This window comes from Chionomys nivalis, chromosome 5 (assembly GCF_950005125.1).
Source record: "Chionomys nivalis chromosome 5, mChiNiv1.1, whole genome shotgun sequence".
Classification (NCBI taxonomy): domain Eukaryota; kingdom Metazoa; phylum Chordata; class Mammalia; order Rodentia; family Cricetidae; genus Chionomys; species Chionomys nivalis.
Window position 1 is genome coordinate 54983049 of NC_080090.1, and position 14391 is coordinate 54997439.

At 48.1% G+C, this 14391-nt stretch overlaps 1 protein-coding gene across 1 annotated transcript in view; it reads left to right on the forward strand.

The window, feature by feature from the left end:
- Styxl2 (serine/threonine/tyrosine interacting like 2) overlaps positions 1 to 13363 on the forward strand; it is a 29703-nt gene extending 16340 nt beyond the window's left edge. The window contains exons 4-6 of the mRNA XM_057770125.1: positions 982 to 1213; positions 3904 to 4121; positions 10145 to 13363. Coding sequence (XP_057626108.1) covers positions 982 to 1213; positions 3904 to 4121; positions 10145 to 12903 — 3209 coding nt within the window. The 3' untranslated portion in view covers positions 12904 to 13363. The remainder of the gene's footprint in view (positions 1 to 981; positions 1214 to 3903; positions 4122 to 10144) is intronic.
- The last annotated feature ends 1028 nt before the right edge of the window (positions 13364 to 14391 follow it).

Here is a 14391-nt window from a genome sequence, read left to right on the forward strand (position 1 = left end):
CAGTTATTTAAAATTTTAACTTGATAAGGTAGGTTGGCATGAGGAAAATTGGGGGAAGTAGGATAGGTAGCGATGTTCATATTTCTGCTCAGATTATAGTCAAGAGTACCCACCCTGGTTGAAGTTAGGACCAACCCTCTTTCACAATTTTACCCTTTTCTACTCTCCTATGACCTCTCCAGGTGGCTGCCTCACTTCTGATGGGGTTGTCTAGAGCATCATTACTGGTGACAGAGGGCTCAGGTAGCTGGAATTTGAACTCATTTAGAATTTGAGTTTTCTGACATTTTGTCAGAAAGGCTGTGGGTCCTGGCTTGAGACAGGTTCAAGACATCATACTCCCCACCCTCCTGGAAGCGAGGAGGTAGATCCACAGGCAGATGAGAACCATGGGCAGATGAGAACTGCAGGCAAATGAGAGTCGCAGGCCCGTGAGTTCTAGAGCAGGCAAGCCCATAGGGAATGAGACAAATAAGCAAATTAAATGTTTCTCAGAAGGTAGTGTCTCATAACTGACTCATGAAAGTTTAGCTTTTCCCAGGAATGTCTGTGTTCCAGATGTGATGGGGTGGACTATGCTAGGAAAGAACTCATTCATTCATTCATTCTTTCGTTTAGTAAACACTCATGACCATCCATGTTGTACTAGGCACCGTGGGAGTTAAAGGCATGAATCAGACACACTTTGTGTCCCCAGACACTTAGGTATAAAAAGTTATCAGCCAGCTTTACAGACAAAGAAGTGAATGACAGAAACCAGTTTGACTTTCCCCTCCCCCACACCCACCTGTAGTGGATCCTGATCCCAAGTCTAGATCAACACCATGGTCCTGAGTCCTACATAAATCCTTCCTGGTAGATGCTCCTGGAACTCCATCTGTGGCAGGGTCCAGGTAACAAGCTAGCCCAGACTCCCCCGAAGGGCAAGGAACGTTGTGGTGTTTCTAACTCTTTGATCCAAATACCACATGTCCCCTGTAGAACTCAAGCCTCGGGGTCTCAGAGCAGACACGGAGTGTCCAGGCATGCTGGAGTCTGCCGAGCAGCTGCTGGTGGAAGACCTGTACAACCGTGTCAGGGAGAAGATGGATGACAAGAGCCTGTTCAACACCCCCTGTGTGTTGGACCTTCAGCGGGCGCTGATCCAGGACCGTCAAGAGGCCCCTCGGAATGAGGTGGATGAGGTCTGGCCCAACGTCTTCATAGCTGAGAAGTGAGTGTGACCACAGAGACCTGGCCCTCTGTCCTCCTCTGGTTGATCCCTGAGATGAAATTCCTCTAGCTCACCCAATGCCCACACAGTTTCTTCCATCAAATGGTGACTGCCTGACCACTTACCCAGGCCTAATGTTGGAGAAAGTCTATCACCCTGCACACGGAGATTCCCAGACAAAATGACCACATCCACCTCCTGCCCATTGGTGCTCTCCAGCACAGCCTTGCCCTTCCAGGGATCTTCCTGACGTGGGTGCTTGCCAACTTCATCACCTCCACCATCCCACCATGTCTCTAATAACCAAACGAGAACACTAGGAGCTACTGACGGTGCCTGTGAACATATATGTTTAACAATACATTAAAATGTATGCAGTATAGTAAAATAAGAGTGTATTGTGATAGCATGATACTGGTTAGGCAGTGTGTATGTGTATGTATGTTTTGTATGTGTGTGTGTGTTGTGTGGGTGTATACGCACATAAACACACTCTCATAAGCCTCAGATTAGAAAGAAATGTGAGAGAATAGTAATAATACCTAAGAGCCAGTTTTACTCGTTTCTCTGGATTTCTTTCAAATATACAGATCTCCCAGGTATTGTTTTTCTGATCAGAAAACTTAGTTTCAAGTTAATCAGTGGTTTCTGGAGCAAAACCAAAAACAGTTCTCACAGTTCATCTCTTCAAGGTCTTGTCAGTGCATAATTAAGACCAGAAACTAATTTTTGCTGAAGCATTGGTTACTTAATGAGATATCTTCCTAATGCAATTACCCAAAGAGCAAGAATTGAAGGATAGAGGTTTGGGCCCTGGGATGTTGACTGAGGTTTCTGTCCCACCCAGTCCTGCAGTCATTCAATCCCAAAGAAACACACAGAGGTCTACATTAATTATAAACTGATTGGCCTATTATCTCAGGCTTCTTATTAACTCTTATAACTTACACTAACCCATAATTCTTGTCTGTGTTAGCCACGTGGCTTGGTACCTTTTGTCAGTGAGGCATTCTCATCTTGCTTCTTCTGTGTCCGGGTGATGACTGCACACTGACCCTTTCTTCTTCTCAGAATTCTCCGGTTCTCATTGCCCCACCTCTACTTCCTGCCTGGTCACCCTAATGATACTTCCTGCCTGGCTACTGGCTAATCAGCATTTTATTAAAGCAATACAACTGATAAATCTTTATAGGGTACAAGATCATGGTCCCACAGCACGCCCCCCCTTTTTTTCTTCAAAACAAGAACTCTGAATCTAATCACCTTTGTTTATCTTTCTTCCTAACCATTGTAAATAGCTCAGTAGGTAGAGCATAGGACTCTTAATCCCAGGGTCATGGGTTTGAGCCCCACGTTGGGCACCAATTTGTTGTAGGAAGCCAGTTGTTTGTTCCCTTCTGCTCAGCCCTGAAATAACCACACAGAAACTATATTAATTAAATCACTGCTTGGTCAATCACTATAGCATATTCCTAGCAAGCGCTTACATATTAAATTAACACCTTTCTATTATTTTATATTTTACCACAAGGTTTGTGGCCTACTGGCAAGGTTACAGCTAGCAACTCGTTAGCAACTCATGTCTTTCCCCTTTATCAGCTACATGGCATGTCTCCTTGACTCCACCTACTATCTATCTATCTATCTATCTATCTATCTATCTATCTATCTATCTATCTTACATCCTGGTTATACTTTGATAAGCCATTGGCCGAACAGCTTCTTTATTCATTAACCAATAAAAGCAACACATAGACAGAAGGGCCTCCCACATCACTAAGGCAGGCAATGTGGAAAGAGCTTTGTACACTGGGTCTTCTACTCCATCATGCAATGATCATTTGCCCAGAAACTAATTCCCAGATCATCAAGCCCTAAGTGACCTTTAACCAGATATGCAGGTCCAGAAGCATTTATTCCATGGTCACCAGACAAATCTGGATGTCCCCAGAGCCTCTGCAGCTCTTTGAAAAGCTGTCCTCAGGGGCTCTTCAAATTGAGCTCCACTTACTCAGTTACAAAAGGAAGAGCCCCGAACACTCATCTTACTTGGTCTTTTTCTCCTTTCAAACCTTGAGTAAAATTCTTGAATTCATTTTTGTAATCTTCAAGCAGGAACAAAACTGCCCCTTCTACTTCTTCAGTTTATGATAAGGATAAAATAAAATTATGTGTGTGAGGGGATCTGGAAGAATACCGTGTGTGATGCCAGAGTACAAGACTTCTAATTTTTCTTTATTTACTGTTTCTTAAAAATATTTTGTATGCATGTTTCGCCTGCATGAACATCTGCAAAGAGGGTGTTGGATCCCCTGGGACTGGAGTTATAGATGGTTGTAAGCCACCATGTAGGTGCTGGGAAGAGAACCAGGGTCCCCTGGAAGAACAGCCAGTGCTCTTAACCACTGAACTATCTTTCTGGGCTCCTACTGTTACTTTTCATGCCACCTTTATGCTTTGATGTATGTACATTTCCAATCATACTGCTCTTGTCCTCCTTTGCCCAATGCCCTGTCTCTCCTCTATCTTGCTGTAGCCCAAAGCATTGGCCTCTCTTTATGAAAGGCATTAGCAGTGAACCCCAGACTACAAGGGCCAGAGGAGGGAGCCCTAGCCCAACTATGGGCTCCTGATCACCTTGGCAATATACCTTTCTGACTCTGCTAACCATGCCCTGTCTCTTGCTCCAGGAGCGTAGCTGTGAACAAGGGGCGGCTCAAGAGGCTGGGGATCACCCACATCCTGAACGCCGCACACGGCACAGGTGTTTACACAGGCTCTGAATTCTACACTGGCCTGGAGATCCAGTACCTGGGGATAGAGGTGGATGATTTCCCAGAGGTGGACATCTCCCAGCATTTCCGGAAGGCAGCTGAGTTCCTTGACGAAGCATTGTTGACCTACAGAGGTGAGGGGGTCCTGCAGGCTCCGGGCTGTTGAAAATCTCCAGTGTGGAGATGGGAAATGTTATGGAAACCTTCTGACTGCCTGGAGGAAATATGTCTTTGTGTGGTGGTTTTCTCTGAGAAAGGAAAGAATGATCATTCATCCAAGGGCAATTATTAAGGGCTGGACATGTGGTGAGCATAGTTCCTGCACTGTCAAGAGGTGTAGCAGTAAGGGGAAGGGAAATCAAAGAAGGAAGGAGGGGAGGGGGGAGGGGAGGTGGCCATGGTAAATGCAAGGCAGAAACTAACTAGAATGACACACTGGAGTGGCAGGCTAGCTCCCCGAGGGGGCCGGGCTAGCTCCCCGAGGGGGCCAGGGAAAACCTTATTATGGACAGGCCATTTAAGCTCCATAGGAAGAGGAGCTAGCCGGGAGCAGGAGGGCATTTTTGGCTAAGGGAAGTGCTAGTGTAAAAGCCCAAGTTTGATGTGTGCAGGAATCAAAAGACTGGGCTGGAGGAGCACAGTGCATAAGGGCTGCCTGACAGGGACAGCAACAAAGGCAAAGGGAGGGTGCCCATAGGATGAGAGGATTTCGGGGTGACTGATGACCTAGAAGTCACTCCCTCTGCCTTGGAGAATGGTCAAGAAGGAGGGAATGGAGCAGGCCGGGGGCTGCTGTGGAGGCATTGTGAGAACAGACCAGAGTCCGTGGGAGTGCCCAGAGTTCTGCACGCTTCTCCATGACAAATTTGCGTCCCTGCAAGGGCTACAGCCTGGCGGTAAGAGTGCAGGATTTGCTGATCGGAGGCCTGGCATTCAGTCCATGATAAGCTAGCTTTACCCAAGGACTATTTTCCCCCAGGAAGCACAGCGGCCTTATATTTAACTAATGCTAATGTTGCGCACACACACACACAGAGTTCTCTTCTATTTTTTTCCTCTTGATTTTTTTTTTTAAATCCTGGGATTTTTGTGTTTGTTTTAGAGACAATGTCTCACTCTGTAGCCTAAATTGTATTATAATTCACCGTGTAACCCAAGTTGGCCTTCAAATTGAGGTAATCCTCCTGCCTCAGTCTCTTAAGTACCAGGATTACAGATATGAGCTACCCATCCAACTTCAACTTACTTTTAAAAATGCAGGTCTTTTCATCTATGTGGGGCCGAGTGCATCATTGTCTTTGGCAAAGAGGCTTTGCAAACAGGGAATGGGCTGTGGATGCAACATGCAGCCATCACGGCAGGAGAGCAGGAAAGCAGGAGAACATAGATTCCGTAGTAGGCAGGGACTTTGGCAGATGTTAGAGTCACAGCTAGAGCAGGCCTGTGAGGAAGAGGATGCTGCACTGGAAGTCTCCTGCCGTAGGCTTGTGGAGGGTGCGCGCCTGACTTCTAGGATTCATGCACCAAGGCAAAGCTGAGCATTAGGCCTGCCTAGGCCAATGATTCTCAGCCTTCCTAACTCTGCAACCCTCTAATACAGTTCCTTGTGTTGTGCTGAACCCCCAACCATAAAATTATTTCATTGATACTTCATAACTGTAATTTTGCTACTGTTATAAATCATAATGTAAATACCTGCTATGCAGGATACCTGATATGCAACCCCTAAATGGGTTGAGATCTACAGATTGAAAACGCCTGGCTTAAGTTAAAACTTTGGCCATTGCACAGGGAGCCCCAGTGCCCACCTTGCCAGGACCTCTCCTGTGCCCGTTCTAGTATTGAATCACTACCTCCTGCAGGTACTGTGCAGAGGCGTGGCTGCCACCTTAAGGTAGCTCCCACTCGGAGACAGAGAAGTAAATATCTGAATTCCCCAGATCCTTTCTTTCCTTTGCTCTAGAATGCACTGAAGGGAGGAACACCAGTACCCATCACAGTGACCCCATGATGGGGTGTTGTTATTCACCCATCACAGTGACCCCATGATGGGGTGTTGCTGTTCACCCATCACAGTGACCCCATGATGGGGTGTTGCTGTTCACCCATCACAGTGACCCCATGATGGGGTGTTGTTGTTCACCCATCACAGTGACCCCATGATGGGGTGTTGCTGTTCACCCATCACAGTGACCTCATGATGGGGTGTTGCTGTTCACCCATCACAGTGACCCCATGATGGGGTGTTGCTGTTTACATTTTACGGCCTAGGACGTCGAGGCTCCTAGACAGGTCCTCTGGCTTTGCCTCTGTGTAATAATAAAACCCTCTTAGCCCAAGGTCATGGCAAATTGTGTAGTCCCAGCACATGGGAGGCTGAGGATGAAGGACTGTCATGGCTTCCAAACTCAGCTGTATAGCAAGTACCAAGCCAGGCACCATTACAAACAAAAACTCTGTCTCCGGAAATAAGAAATATGGTGTACACATACAGGGGTGGGGACGTGGATTTTGCTAGTAAGTGCAAAACCAGTTCGAGCTCCTCGGAAAAGCACTGTGCTGAAGTCAAGCTGCCAAGAGACACGGGAAAGAACTTCAAGACAGGACCCCAACATGGCCTGAGGGAGGCACTAGACATTCTGGGGACTCCTGGTTTCTGTTTTCCTTCTCCCTTTTCCTCTTCAGACAGGAAGACTGCCATTAGCTACTATCTACTTCAGTCCCATCTCCAAATTCCCTGGTCTGGTGGACCCTAGTCCCTTTTCTAGCCATCTGAGTTCCGTCAACAACAGCAGCTGGGATGGCTTCTGGGCTAGCACTTGTTTATTTAGGGTGTGGAGAGGCATGTTCTGAAGAAAGGGGAGTTATGGGTTAGGGGGATACAGTGTAAATCCACAACACACACACACACACACAGAGGTAGAGAGGGTGTGGACACGGTCGTGCTCAAGTCCTGCACAGTCTCCACTAGCATTCTCTAATCTTTGAAGTAGCACCCTTATCCAGATGGTCCTTCCACCCACCAATCAGCCCAGTAGCTAAACAAAGTGATGACCGTGTACATTGGCCACCTTCCTGGAGCCATTTTTACTGACAGAAAGTTTCTATCCTGTCAGCGGTGGCAGGGATAGAGGCACAGTTACCCCCTTCGGCCTGAGGAGTTCCCTTAATCTTTTGGCGCTCTCCACTGAGGTAAAACTGGATCCTTGACACAAAAGAATTTCAGGATGAGCTGTTATGAAGCAGATTTGGTGTTTTTAAAAGACATTTTTAACACATTTCAAAACAGGGGTTGCTAGGAGGAGGGGAGCTTGAGAAGAAAGTGAGGCGCCCCTGAGAGCATGGGCATTGGCCGTTCTGACAGAGTGGCACTTAGCTGCCTTTTACAATAGCCAGGCACACTGTTCTGTCGGGTTCTGAAGCTGTTATCTTTAAAGGGTTGCTAGCCTAAATGAGATCACAGGGTGGTTCCTGAAGGGCAGCCAGCAGGATTGTGGTTGATAAGGCAAAACTCTAGATCCCAGGGATGCAGGAAGTTAAGTATCTTCACTATAAACACAGTGAACAGATTTGTTAGAGACCCCTAGAAAATGTCTGGGAGAGGGATGAAACCTATTCCAGGTCATATACATTCAGTTTTTAAACCTAGGTCACTGCTATTTTAACATAAAGTGTCCCTATATGAAAGGAAGGCTCTCGTTATATGTAACCTTCACAGCACTGTGAACAGCGTTGGAACGCTTGCCCTCCACCAGCGAGAGGCTCTGACGTGGGCTCGTTTTCAATCCCGTGTCCCCATAATTCCCCCATATTCCTACCTTGCTTCAGTAGCATAGTTTTACTCCATTATTGAGGGTGCTCCCTGGAGTTGTGCTCAGTGCCTCTTCCCTGCTGCTCTGGATCAAACCCAGATCCTCCCAAATGCTAGGCAAGCTCTGTCCCAAGTGCTCCCTTTGCCTGGGCCTTGCACTCAATAGAGAAAAGAGAAAATGCCTGATCTTGCTTTAGATGAAGCGAGTAGAAGCCCCAAAGCTCGACTCAGCCTCCTCTCCTTGTCCTTCAGGCTGCGTCCCTGAGGTTCTGCAGAGGAATCCCAGGAGACAAGAGCACAGCATAGGAAGACTTGTCCCCACTCCAAACCCGCTTTATGCCAGATGGGTCTAAACAGGACTTGATGCCCTTATGAGAAAGACGAGGCAGTAATGTCCTGAAACTGAGCTGACCTATCAAGGGATGAGTTTGGAATCTTGATACTAACAAGGAGGCTGTGACCTGGACATAGGGTTAAGAAAAGGTCCTTGGTGAGGCACAGGTGTGGTAGGAAGGGCTAAAATGAGAACCAGAGCCCTTCATCATTTTGACTCTGCTCGCTTACCTCCCTCTAGTGGCTGCTGATTCCTGACACCTGCAGCGTTGCTAGGCCCTGGGTCCTTTCCAGTCCTGGTCTCTGACCTCCCCTGTGACAAAGACGTGGCCTCACTGGTGCAAAGATATGATAACAAAAGAATCATCCCCTATTCGTATTATCAGATAGGACTCCTGCCGATTTAGCAAACATCTCCAAAGGCTGTTGGCAAATAGATTGATGAGAGCCAGGAGGAAGGTCTCCGGGGGTCTCAGGCTGCATCTTAAACAGCCATTAGAATGAAGGGACTGACAGAGTGTCTGTCACATTTATGAAAGATGCAAAGCAGACGGGGAGGCTAGGGGACAATATGACTGCGGAATGGCACAGCCTTTCTTTCGGAAGCTTCCGTGGGCTGGAAGGACAGACTGCATAGACCAAAAGTATCAGTAGGGATTTGCAATGCTACCTTCATGCTTAAAACATACTATGGATGAGAAACATGACTTAGAAGCAAGTGGATTTGTTTGTTTATTTGTTTTATAGATTTCGGTTGATATAGAAGAATTTAAGATCTTTATTTGGCCTGCCTGTCCATACTGCAAACAACGTTATGGTTTAGACAATTTGCATGCCCCTACTAGGGCTTGCTGACCTGAAAATTCATCCCTGTTTTTTGAGATAATAAGAGGGTGGAAACCTGATTTAACTGTAGTGTTTGAAGCTGTAGCCTTCAGGAGATGAGGAGGGTTAGATAAGGTCATTAGGGTGGAGCCCTCATGATCCAATCCTGGTAGCTTCTCAAGAGGCAGAAATGAGGACACGGACACACACACCACACACACACTTTCTGTCCTTTACTCTGTGGTGTGCCTCAGGACTTCACCAGCAGGAAGGCTGTCATTAGATACAGCCTCTAGACCATGCACCTTGAGAATCATAAGCGTAAAATAAACTTACTCTCTTTATAAAGTAGCCCACCTTGGGTATTTCATTATAATAGTAAAAGGTGAGTATAGTACGAGTGGCATAAGTGAAGGCTGCGTGTCCATAACAAGTGATGTGGAAACCACCCTACTCTATGTGAGTTGTCCAAACCAGAAACAGCTTGTTCTAGCCTGAAAACAAACTCTTCGTAAAAATAATAATAATAATAATAATAAAACTATTAAGGTCAATGTTTCTATTTAATGTTTGGAGGGAAGTGTCTGTAGTCATGAGAGGAATACTTAAAAGACTCAGATTAACCAGGAAGAAACCAACTATGATAGTGATCTTTGCAAAAGTCTTTGTACAAAGAGTCTGGTTCATCCAAATGCATTTGCTGTTGACTCCAGAATGTCAGTGTAGAAGCCCTGGATTCCTTTTGCTCTAAGGTATTCCTTACCTTGATATATGAAAGAATTCTCTACAAATTAGATTTGTGAGCCAGTGAGTTCCTATTGCTGTCAGCATCCTGCAGAGGTCAGATGATGGGAATGATGGTCAGATGATCCAGGATGCTGTAAAGAGAAGTTTCCAGGGGTTTTTGCCCCTGTCTTCTGCCTCCTAACTTCTTTAACTTTCCCTCTCTTGAATGAGGAAGAGTTTGGGGGGAGAAAGTAGAAATGGACCCCAGTGTTCAGAAGTGACAGCAGTGGGGATGCTCTGTCCAATGTCCGTGGGACAAGTGCCTGTGTGGTTTGAGCAGGGATGAACACCGGAGTCGAAGCAAACACCCAGGGGTCAACACATCAAAATAAGACACTACAAAAACAGCACGAGGAAGCCGAGCAATTGTGTCATTGCCTCTTTTGCACATTTTGCCTTTAGGGAAAGTCCTGGTGAGCAGTGAAATGGGGACGAGCAGGTCAGCAGTGCTGGTGGTCGCCTACCTGATGATCTTCCACAATATGGCCATCCTGGAGGCCTTGATGACCGTGCGCAGAAAGCGGGCTATCTACCCCAATGACGGCTTCCTGAAACAGCTGCGGGAGCTCAATGAGAAGCTGATGGAGGAGAGAGAAGAGGAGGATGGTGAGGAGTCTGAGGATGCTGGGAGCACACTGGGGGCTAGAGTAAATTCACTGATGGTGGAAGAAGAAGACGATGCCACCAGCCACCTGAGTGGCTCCTCCTTGGGGAAGGCCAGCCGGGTCTCCAAGCCAATCACCCTCATTGATGAAGAGGAAGAGGAGAAGCTGTGTGAGGAGTGGAGGAAGGGGCAGGGCCTCCCCAAGGGCGAGGCTGCTCAGAGTAGAAAGGGCAGTTGCTCTGCCTCCTCTGCTCAGGAAGAGGACGACTGTGAAGATGGGGATGTGGGAAGGATAATCCAGGAGTGGCAGAGCCGAAATGAGAGGTACCAAAGCAAAGGGCACCGGCAGTGGAGTCGGGAGGAGGAAGAGGAGGAAGAGAGTTCCTACGCCGGCAGAAGGCGCAGGCACACTCTGAGCGAGAGCAGCGTCTCAGAGAGTGTAAGCAGCCATGACATCCGGGTCTTGAAGCGACAACTGGAGAAGAGCAGCCAAAGCCGCAGCGGAAGACGCTGTTCCGACTCTGAGTCCTCAGAGAGCACCTGGGACATGTGGAACGAGAGGTTGCTTGAGATTGAGAAGGAGGCTGCGCGGAAGTACCACTCTAGGAGCAAGAGGGAGGAGATGGACACGGATTCAGAGGCAGGGGGCAGGGTTCGAGAGGATGATGAGGAGAGTGTGTTGTCCGAGGCCAGCTCCTTCTACAACTTCTGCAGCAGGAACAAGGACAAGCTCACGGCCCTAGAAAGGTGGAGGGTTAAGAGAATCCAGTTTGGATTTCACAAGAAAGACTCGGAGGTGGGAGATGGAAGCAGTGAGCATGGTGCTGAAGAGGCAGCTGGGGAGACGAGCCTCTCTGATGTCAACCTGACAGCCTACCAGGCCTGGAAGCTGAAGCACCAGAAAAAGGTGGGCAGTGAGAACAAGGAGGAGGTGGTAGAGATGAGCAGGGGAGAGGATGCGGCCTTGGCCAAGAAGAGGCAACGGAGACTGGAGTTACTGGAGAGAAGCAGGCAGACGCTGGAAGAGAGTCAGTCCATGGGAAGCTGGGAGGCAGACAGTGCAGCTAGTAGGAGCATCCCCCTGTCTGCGTTCTGGTCTGCAGCCCCCTCGGTTGTCAGTGCAGATGGGGACACGGCATCGGTACTCAGCACCCAGAGCCATCATTCTCACCTGTCTCAGCCTGCAAGCAACATGCCCACCACACCCTTGCCTAACCTGCCAGTGGGGCCTGGAGACACCATTTCCATTGCCAGTATCCAAAACTGGATCGCCAACGTCGTCAATGAAACCCTGGCCCAGAAGCAAAATGAAATGCTCTTGCTGTCCCGCTCACCATCTGTCGCAAGTATGAAGGCAGCGCCAGCAGCCAGCTGCCTGCGGGATGACCAGATCTCCATGCTCGGCTCCTCCTTAAGTGGCTGCTTACCACCTCAGAGCCAGGTGAGGCCTAGCACCGACGCGCAGTCTATGCTGTCCTCCACCAGCTCACTGAACTCCGGGGCAGAAGGCAGTGGGAACAGAGTGAAGGGGACCAGCAAGCCCATCTACAGCCTCTTTGCTGACAACGTGGACCTGAAAGAGCTCGGCCGGAAGGAGAAAGAGATGCAAATGGAGCTACAGGAGAAAATGTCCGAGTATAAGATGGAGAAGCTGGCCTCAGACAACAAGCGCAGCTCCCTGTTCAAGAAGAAGAAGGCCAAGGATGATGAGGACAGCGGCGTGGGTGACAGAGATGAGGACACAGACAGTGCCATCGGAAGTTTCCGGTATTCCTCCCGCAGTGATTCCCAGAAACCTGAAACAGACACCTCCTCCTCCCTGGCCATCTCCGATCTCTATAGAAATGGCCACAGAGCTGGCAACGAGATGGATAGCAATATTAATATGTGGCTGAGCGGCCTCAGGACGGAAGAAAAGTCTCCTCCCCAAAGTGATTGGTCTGGAAGCTCCAGGGGGAGGTACACCAGGTCTTCCCTGCTCCGGGAAACCGAGTCTAAATCTTGCAGTTACAAGTTCTCCAAATCCCGGTCAGAGGAACAGGACACCTCCTTCCACGAAGCAGACGGCAATGCTGTGAGAAATACCTCAAGGGTCTCATCTTCCACCACCAAAGAGGGCAGAGAAGTTCACAAGTTCTCCAGGTCCACATTCAGCGAGACGGTGAGCTCCCGCGAGGAGAGCCCAGAGCCCTATTTCTTCCGCCGGACCCCTGAGCCCTCCGACGGGGAAGAGTCTCCAGGATCAAGACGTCCAAACTGGACCAGGCCCAGGGACTGGGAAGATGTGGAAGAGTCGTCTAAGTCAGACTTCGCTGAGTTTGGGGCCAAGAGGAAATTTTCCAAGAGCTTCATGAGGTCGGAAGAGGAGGGAGAGAAAGAGAGGACAGACAACAGAGAGGAAGGGAGGTTTGCGTCTGGCCGGCAGTCCCAGTATCGGAGAAGTACAAACCGACAAGAGGAAGAAGAAATGGACGATGAAGCCATCATTGCGGCTTGGAGACGGCAGCAAGAAGAAACCAGAACTAAATTGCAGAGGAGAAGGGAGGACTGTGAATAAGGCCCACACTGGAGATACTGGGAACACAGAAGACATTCAGCTTAACATGGGGCTTGGGACACCTTACTATTGCCTGCCAAGGGTTGAGCAGGTAGACAGGATCTTCCAGATACGCAGAAAATGCAAGTGTCCAAGAAGAAAGGACCTGGGCATACAGTAGCAGGGAGAAGCAAGAAGAGCCATCCATGTGATGCCCAAATTCTAGACTGGTTGACGCTGTCACCCAAGGCCCTCTAAACTTTCAGAGTTTCCCTTCTGTGTTTCATAGTGTCCATTGCAGAGTAGAGAAGCCGGTATGGAAAGCCACCAAGGAAGACTGTATATGCAGACCACACTTCTATTTGTAGAGGTTTTGTAAGGAGACCCAGGTAATTTACTCTGCGGTAGGTCTGACCCCTCCCTGCAATGCTCAGCTGTGGTGGTTTCTTTTCAATGTTCTGGATCTGCATTAAATTGGTATGTTGTCAAACAGTTCCTCATTCCAGTCATTTCTAACTCTGGTTGTTAAAGGACCCTCATTTGAAAAGATGCAACTGGGTTTTCATGAGACGGCCACACCTATGCGCTGCTATGTTCCACGAAAGCTGTGTCGTCAAACAACACCATGGGTATCTCATTTCTAAAGAAAATGATAAAGGGTTTAGGCTATCATACAGTCAGCCAGAGGCCATACTGGAAAACCTCTGAGAGAAACAGAAGAAACCAAGGCAATAGAGAGCAAGTTTGCTTAGACGAGGTAGAGAGAGTATCGACTGAAACAGGCATGGAAGAGAACGAAAAGAAGCTCAATTCAGAGTGATGAGGACTTTTTAAAAATGAGAGTTAATGGCCATTCTTGCTTTTAACTTATGGAAGGGTCATTCAATAATGCAGTGGATAACCTACTTTATCCTTTGTTGAACTGTGTATGGGTTAGGTTGGTGAGAATTGTTTGCCCTTTTCCACAAAGTCCTTGTGTCTCTAAAACATGGCCTACATCAGTGAAGTTGCAGGATTTGAACTCTTGTCTCCCTAAATTGATGCTGAGGAAACACTCAAGGCATGTGTCCTCTTGTTTCACTGCAGTGGGGAAGTACCTGTGACAGACGCCATCCAAGTGGCGTCTGCCCTTGAAGTTCAGTGTTCCGGAGGGGAGTATGAATGATCATTGTATTCTCTCTCTTTCCCTGAGGAGCCGTGCAGAGCTCCGAGGTACCAACCATCAAAAGTTCCAGGTCCAGAAGAAAAGTGACCAATACATGATTATTTAGAAGAAAACAGAGGAGCCCACTGATGGGAGAATAATAAACAATAACCATGGGATGATTTTGAGCTGAGTTTCACGGGGCACAGAGCTTATACACCCTCTTGTGTGTTAGTTCAGCATCACACATCACAGTAAGCACGCATGATAACACCAAGGCAAGAGGCCAACCCGAACAGCCCTTACTCAGAAGGGTACAAAATGCCATCCACGCGGCTGGATTGATTTGCCAGCCTCCACTCATC